Here is an 8,088-nt window from a genome sequence, read left to right on the forward strand (position 1 = left end):
CCAAAAATCTCTGAATCTACACCAGGCTCTGTCCCCCTTACACCCCTTTCCAACCGAACTAGAAAATGTGGGTGGATTCAGAAAGAACAGAAAGGAAAGATCAAAACTGTGACAACCCTCTGACAACATTTTAACTTGAAAATTGCCTCTGTGTAGGCAGATGTAAATCAGGCACACATTTACTTAGCTGCTTCTTGTTCTTATCTCCCACTGAACACCTTGAAATTACGAGCCTTGAAGTTGACTGCTAGCCTTTAAAAGTCCGTCTCGATTTCAACTGCCTGCTTCCCCAGTTGGATGGAACTTGTCTCTCCCCTGAACTCTGAGAACTTGTGTCCCACTCATGGCCGTTACCTCCTGTTGCCCTGACAGGCTGCATCTAGCTTAGTTTCTTTAGTTGGTTGTTGGCTCCCTGTGCATCCCTGCGCCCACCTCCCAGGCTCAGCATTCAGCAGCAGGTGCTCATTGAGTGGTTGAGAAGGGAGCAGAGAGTCAGGAAATGGGGTTCAAGTTCTAGCCTGCTCTGTCTTAACCGAGCCCTTGCTGAGAACTTAGCTGGTCATTAAGTGCTAGTCTGATGGCTGATTCTGCAAAATCTCACACACACACACACACACACACACACACACACACTTCCCTTGGGCAAGGTAAAGAATTGTGGATGATTCCGTGCAAAGTCTCTTCCATTGGCGGGAAAAAAATCCCTCTGTCAGAGGACACTGGGTCAGTCTTACCTGTCACTTGCCCAGCCTCATGCTGATGACACCCTCCACCTGGCCTCTCTCTGCATCCAGCCCTCTCCAAGCCTGACTGTTGGGAGGGCAGGCGGACTTATGGGGAAGCCCTGCTGAGGTGCTCTTTCTCCTCCTCTGGAAAAAGAGAGGTAAGAGCAGAGCATCTAGAATGGTGCTTTCCATACCTAGGCTCTGTGTTCTCTGTGTCCATCCCTTTCCTTTGAGGTTGTGTGAGTTATCTGACATTCTCTTGCCCCTTCCTGGCTCTGCAGCCTGACAGAGGCTATCCCAACAGTGACAATTACTGCTAATGATGAGTGACATCTGCAGTGAGGGGTGACTAGGGACAGAGGACGGGTTGGTGTGGGGAGTGGGGAGAGGTGATAATCAGACACCCTTATAGAGCACTCTCCACTTTTCAGAGTAAATAAAGGCCTGGGAGGGAGTGGCTTGTCTTACAGCAAACCTCAGTCCCCGCCTATACCTACATAACCTCTCACATCTCAGAGGGGTGTCACCAGGCTCAGACAGAACTTGAATCCAGCACAGGATCTCAGGGTGGTGCCCTCTGGAGCGGCCATGCCCAGTGCTATATGGCATGACAGGATAGGAGCTGCATTCTAGTTCATCATGACACACTGTTCCTTCAGCCCCAAGCACAGGGGCAGGTATTTCACACTCCCTGGGCAATTGGCTTCTGAGAGTCCCTGGTTCCTGTTTCCCATCACAGTTGAAAGAAGGCCATAGTCCCAGCTCTGGGATGCTAAATTGCAGCTCTGGGATGTCACATCCCAGCCAAGTATCCAGGGGGCATCATCATTCATTTTCTCTTACTCTCCATTTCCTCTTACAGCTCTCCAGGCTGCCCCTGCCCAGCTGTGATTTGTCACCAGAGCTTGCCCCTTGTCGGCACACCTAGAATTGAGGTTCTGCCTCACTTCCCAAGCAGTTCTCTGGAGTCAGAGCATTTTGTGTGAGGTCTCCCAGAGGAAAGGACTTTAATACAAATGGGGAGAGCCACAAAGGTAAGGTTTTAAGCAGAGTGGTAAGTGGAGGAAGGAAAGGGGAACCTTCCAGAGAGCCTGTCGCTCATGAGGGCCAGTGATGATGAGCCAGAACCCAGCCTGAACCCGGCTTGTGCCTATAGCCCTCCCTGGGACCCCTGGCCATTCCTGCCATGGAGAGGGCTGGGGCCATCACAAGAATAGGTTCTGTGATGGGATCCTTGTGCTCAGGACAGGTGTTAATGAAGCATGCAGTCTACTCATAGCCCTTTGGGCAGAGCATGCATTAGGCAGAAGGGTCCTTGTACAGAGCTGTAGGGCTCAGAGCAGCCCTGGTAGTACTCCCAGCAGCCTGGCCCTGGGCAGACACAAATCTGCATTCCACGGGGCTGGGCCAGGCTTCACATCTACCTTCTGCTGCTGTGGGCACCTACTTCGGTTGACGTAGGCTTTGCCCATGAGTATGTCTGAATGTACACACATGTATTTTCTTATGGTCAGGGAGTGACATGTGAATCCATTCATGTCTACACATGTGCTCTTATACTCTAGGCATGACTCACAGTGGGAGCCTGCATGGGGTGGTACGGAGGTGGGATACTGGGTCCCTATAGGGACCTGAGAAGGTCAAATTTTCTGGGCTCTGGAGATCACTTGTACCTGGAAGCCTTTCCTGAGCCTCTGTTCCTGCCCCTCCCCAGCCCCAAAGCCTACACCAGTGTAGTTCAGCACCCAAAGCTCAGTTCCCAAGAAGCCTCAGTAAAGACAGGAGAGACAATGTTTTTCCTTCTCTACCTTTGTGGTTCTCTTTCTGGCCTCTTCCCACCAATGGTCATGAGGACCAATAGCATCCATGCTCTTGGCCTTCTTAGACACAGCCCAGGCCACTGCTCCCCCTTCAGCCCTTAGCACAGACCAAAGTGTGTAGGAGAGGGGAGGAAGCTGGCATGGACAGGGATGGGCTTATGCATCTATTTCTATGCTGCTTAGCCCTGGCTGTCCATAAGAATCCTTACGGAACTACTGCTGTGTGCATCCACTCAGTATTTCTGGGGCAAGGGGTCAGGCTTTGGTGCTTTCCAAAGTGCCCTAAGCATCTCTTCTGGGCAGCCAGTCTGGAGGACCTCTGTTTGATGTAACAGTAAATAGCTAAGCAAATCGGTGTTGGCATAGGAATACTTACATATGCAGTGTGTACTTATAAAAGTATAAAGATATTCAGTGGAATGAAATGAAATCCTAGGAAAGTGATTGTTTCCAGGTAGAGGCAGCAGGGTAATAAAATGGAGAGGAATCAGATGCTTCCACTAGTTGTAATGTTTCATTTCTTGAGCAGAGTGGTGGGAACTTGGTATTATTTCACACTTTTTGCTTTGGTTGAAATAGTTCATCATAAGAGCATGAATTTCATAGTCAAACCTGGGTTTTAAGTTTATTTCTGCTACTTACTAGCTGTGTGACCTGGAGCAAGTACTTAACCTCTGTGTTTAAAGAAGTTGTTTAGTCCTCTGTATAATGCAGCTCCCAAGGGTGTGTGAGGACCACTTGTGAAATTTTAAAACTCCTTATAGGTTTCTTTGTTGGGAATAGGAGGTGGGGTAACTCCAGGGGAAGGCAGTTGAGCCCTGGTCTATATCTCTTTCCAGATCCCTTTGTGGCCTCTCAGGCGAGGGGTGGAGCAGGGCGTGGGGAGAGTAGGGCACTGCTCTCAGAGGACAATGAGGGAGGGAGGAGCCACGCCCCATGTTGAGGGAATGTCTAGGGATAGAGGGGTGGTGGCCTCTGGAGGTAGGTAGAGCAACTGGGTAAGAGCCCCTCCTCCCACAGCCCCTCTCTCACAGGAACACAGGTCTGGGGGCTGCCCATGGGCATTTAGATTCTGATGCATCCAGACAGCCTTTTCCCTTGGAAGATAGGAGGCTATGGAGGCACCCCCGGGGAACAGGGTGTCTGTCTGTCTGTGTAGATGCACATACTCTCTCACACATGCAGTACACACTCATATGTGTGTGTGCCAGGCCTGGCTATGAAAGGGGGAAAGGAACTCAGACATTATTCTCATTGGACAAGCTTAAAACACAACATGGCTCATTTTTATTTTATCTCAGAAAAAAACATTCCCTTCAGAAGGAAAGGCAGTTAGATAGGGCCTCCAACTGGGCAGCTCTGAGCTACCCAGGCACATCCCGTGGTGGGCTAGTCCCCACCTCCTCCCCTAAGCCCACAGTCTTGACACCATTCCATTACAACTCCCTGTCCTTGAGCCCAGCTCTGTGGCCCTAAGAAATGGCCCTGGGACTGATGGGGTAAGAAGTGAATGGCAGCTCATGGCAGCTAGTGAGGGCTGCCTAGGACTCCCTGGGCTGACTCCTGAGGCCAGGTTAGCAGCAAGACCGACAACAGACCCAGCAGCCAGGGAAGAAAGATAATTAAAAAAAAAAAAAAAAAAAAANAAAAAAAAAAAAAAAAAGAATTTCTTCACGTTTAACATTTTCTCCTGGAAAAAACAAAAACAAAAACACACCACCTCTGGGCACAGCAGCTCCTGAACCCTTGGAAAGTCTTGAGAGAGTGGTGTGTGTGTGGTAGGGGGTCTGTCGGAGCCACCCCCCAGCCTCAGGGCTAGCCAGCCTGCTCTGCCACAGCTGCTCTGTGAAGTCAGGGTGGTACTTCTAGATGCTTCCAGAGTGGGGGACTGGGCCCTGCCCAGCCAAGATGCTTGGATGCTGTGGCCCTGACCTGATGCAGGGCCTCCCAACATGAAATGTCCACTTCCTCGGACTCCAAACCCTTCCCGCTGGGCCTCATGCTGCTCCAGCCAGGGCTCTCTCCTCTCAGTCCAAAGTGGGAACTGGCCAGGAGAAGGGTCTCTGGGCACATTCGCTCTTCTCCCAACTGACAGGCTCCATCCACCAAAAAGAAAGACTTCCTTCCTGGAGGAAAGGGCAGACTCAGTGGATCATCAGGACACTCCTGCTCCATCTTGGGCCAAGGGTCCCTCAAGGCCAGGGGACTCTGGGCATGCTCCCTTGAGCTCATGGCTGAGGAGCTCCACATCTGGGAGGCCCATGTCCGCATGGGACTCGTGGGCACTCCCTCCACTCACCAGCCCCAGCGCGTAGCCATTGGGCCGCTCAGGATGGGGGGCGCTGCCATTGGCCCACACCCCAGGAGGATGACCATTGAGGCGGAGGCTGATCTGCTCTCCATCACTGCCATGAGTTGCCAAGGCCCGGGCACTGGTCCCGCCTGCCTTGAAGGGCTCCCGCCGCCTCAGGATATGGCTGCGAATGATCTTGCGGAAGGTCTGGCGGAACTCACGGATGCGGTAAGCATAGATGAAGGGATTTACAACGGAATTGGTGTGTGAGAGGATGATGGTCAGGTACATGAGCCAAGGTGGGGCATGGGGACACTCTGGGCAGAAGAAGGTAAAGCAATTGATGATGTGCAGGGGAAGCCAGCAGAGGGCAAAGAGCCCCACAATGATGGCCAGCGACTTGGCAGCATGGACCTCCTTCTGCAGCGTAGACCGAGCCCGCTCCCCCGGCAGAGGATGGCTCTCCATCTGTTTCAGCTGTCGCCGAGCCGCCAGGAAAATCCGCAAGTAGACGCCCAGCATGAGCAGAAGGGGCACCAGGACACAAGCAAAGAAGTTGTAGTACACCATGTAGTTCATGGGGACCACATCCTCAAAGAGACAGGCCACCTGGCCCTCCCCACAGCCCTGTGAGTCATTTCTGCCCTCCTTCGGCTGGCTGCAGTTGTTCCAGCCCAGCATGGGAGTCAAGCCAATGGCAAACGACAGCACCCAGCAGACCGCAATGATGCCTTTGGCCCTTGTGCCAGTCACCAAGCCATTGTACCTGGGGAAAGGAGACCAGCATCAGATGTCTGAGAAACCAAGACAAGGAGGGGCTAAGAGTCAGAAACCCAGAGAGGCACCCGGGCCTGATCCACCGGCTGTAAGGTTTTGGCCCACTTCCTTCCTTCCTCCTAGCCTCAGTATCCTCCTCTATTCAGCAGAGGCCCAAGCCCTTGCCTTTTCCCACAGCGGGTAACAGGAGAGCCGCCCCCCTGGAAAGGAAACCACTGTATAGACATTCAGATGGTTACCGAATAGTATTACAAGTAGTCCTGGGACTCAGTTAGTTCTGTTTGAGGACATTAATAAGTGAGAGAACTTATCACCTCCATGTTGGTCTTACTTGATGCTAGAATAAGTTTCTCTTAAAAGTGGGAATAAGCCAGGAGGGTACACTCATTGGCCAGGGGTAGAACCAGCCAGATCAGACTTGTAGGCAATTCATGTCTCTTGTATTCCATGCTCTTCCTTCCCTACTTGACGTAGGGTCTCCAGAAGCCCCCAAGGAGAGGTGGCACAGAAGGGAGATGGGGGTGGGTGGAAGTCCTGGGTCAAATATCCTCTCTCCCTCCCAGATTCACCCACAGCCCCATGGAGAGACATGAGATTGGCATGTCTCAACATTTAAGAGGAAAAAATTGCATGAGGTATTGAGGTCCAAGAAGGAAAAGCAATCTGCCTGAAATCACTAGAGAGCCATACTCAGTCCTAGACTCTGAGTGTGGCCTGACCTGCCAGCCATGAAGCTGGACCCAAACCCANTATATATATATATATATATATATATTCACAGACACACACACACACACACACACACACACACACACCAAGCTGGGGAGAGGGGCTGAAGGGGGGGAGAGAGAGAATCTTAAGCAGGCTCCATACTTGGTGCGGGGTCATGCTCTGAGCCAAAATCAAGAGACATTCAACCAACTGAGCCAACCAGGTGCCCCTGTGGCATAGATTTTATTCAGAGAATGGGCAATCAAAAAATCATCTCTCTGACTGAAGAAGGTGACCTCAGTTATCTCTGAGGGATAACCATTTGTTTAGTGGTTTTGATTCTGATAACACCAGACTGCCCTCCCCTCTACCTGGCAAACCCTATCCATCCTTCACATTCAGGCTAGATACCTTCCCAGAGAAGTTTCCTACCCAAGTACAGCAAATCCCTACTCCATTTGGGCCCCTTTGGGACAGGGCTTTCCTGCATCCATCTCTTCACTGCCAGCACTGAGAAAGCAACACACAGCAGGTGCCAAGGAAAAATGTGCTTTCCTTAATTTCCAGAATTGGAAGCATCCACAGAAATTACTCCCTGGGTGGTAAACATAGGCCTACAGGTAACAAATGTGTGAGGCAGGGTGGCAGGGCATTTACTCCTTGTATAAGATACAGCTAACACTGCTCAGCCCTTGGCCGCCCATGCACAATGGCTTCCAGTGCTGCCAGGCCTCAGGAGGAGCTGGGGAGCTGATTTTCTGGGTGAAATCATCCATGGTTTAAAGTTTGTCAACAAATTCAAATAAAGGGANTCTTTCTTTCTTTCATCTTTCTTCTTTCTCTTGCTCTCACTCTCTCTTTCTCTTTTCTTCTTTCTCTTTCTTTTCTCTCTTTCTTTCTTTCTTTTCTCTCTCTTTCCTTCTTTCCTTCCTTCCTTTCTTTCTTTCTTCCTTTCTTATCTTTCTTTCATCTTTCTTCTTTCTCTCGCTCTCACTCTCTCTCTCTCTTTTCTTCTTTCTCTTTCTTTTCTCTTTCTTTCTTTCTTTTCTCTCTCCTTCCTTCCTTCCTTTCTTTTTCTTTCTTTCTTTCTTTCTTTCTTTCTTTCTTTCTTTCTTTCTTTCTTCCTTCCTTCCTTCCTTCCTTCCTTCCTTTCTTTCTTTCTTTTTTTCTTCATTTCATACTTACACAGCACTTGCTTTGTGCCAGGCACTGTTTTTAGTATTCTACTAATTATAATTTATATAATCTCATTGAATAGGAGGCTCTTTTAATGTTATTTTTCCTGAGAAAAGGGTATCCCTCCTTGAGTTCCAGTACTAGTGCATTCCTGTTTTGCCATGTTCTGTCACTCTGCATTTCTGAGCCTCAGTTCCTCATTTGCAAAATGGGACTAAGAATCCAGGGCCAGTGAGCACAATCCCATGAGTGCAGAATGTAAAATCCATGGGTGGGAATTACAGGGGGGTGGACTGTGAGTCAGGGTAAGTAAGAAATCAGCTAAGTTATTCACACAAGAAATGGGCTGCCTCCAGCAAAGTGAGCTTCCTATCATTTGAGGCAACCAAGCAGAAGCAGATGGTATAGGGATGGTGTAGAGGACCTGCTTTAGGGGTTTTCAAACTGTCCTCTAGCAGCTGACCTTCTTGCCCGCATTCCCAGGCAATCACAGGAGGAGACTGCTGAGGAAGAGAGGCAGCTTAATATTCACTGAATGAGGGGCACCTGGGCGGCTCAGTCAGTTAAGTGTCCGACTTCAGTTCAG

General features: G+C 50.1%; 1 protein-coding gene across 2 annotated transcripts in view; it reads right to left on the reverse strand.

Annotated features, from left to right (window-relative positions):
• Nucleotides 1–4,194: 4,194 nt before the first annotated feature.
• The window catches only part of ADORA2A (adenosine A2a receptor), a 20,544-nt gene continuing 16,650 nt past the window's right edge, over nucleotides 4,195–8,088 (reverse strand). For both annotated transcript variants that reach the window (XM_077775311.1, XM_077775302.1), the window contains exon 3: nucleotides 4,195–5,604. In XM_077775311.1, coding sequence (XP_077631437.1) covers nucleotides 4,701–5,604 — 904 coding nt within the window. In that variant the 3' untranslated portion in view covers nucleotides 4,195–4,700. The remainder of the gene's footprint in view (nucleotides 5,605–8,088) is intronic.

This window comes from Crocuta crocuta, unplaced genomic scaffold (assembly GCF_008692635.1).
Source record: "Crocuta crocuta isolate KB4526 unplaced genomic scaffold, BGI_CrCroc_1.0 scaffold313, whole genome shotgun sequence".
Taxonomy (NCBI): Eukaryota; Metazoa; Chordata; class Mammalia; order Carnivora; family Hyaenidae; genus Crocuta; species Crocuta crocuta.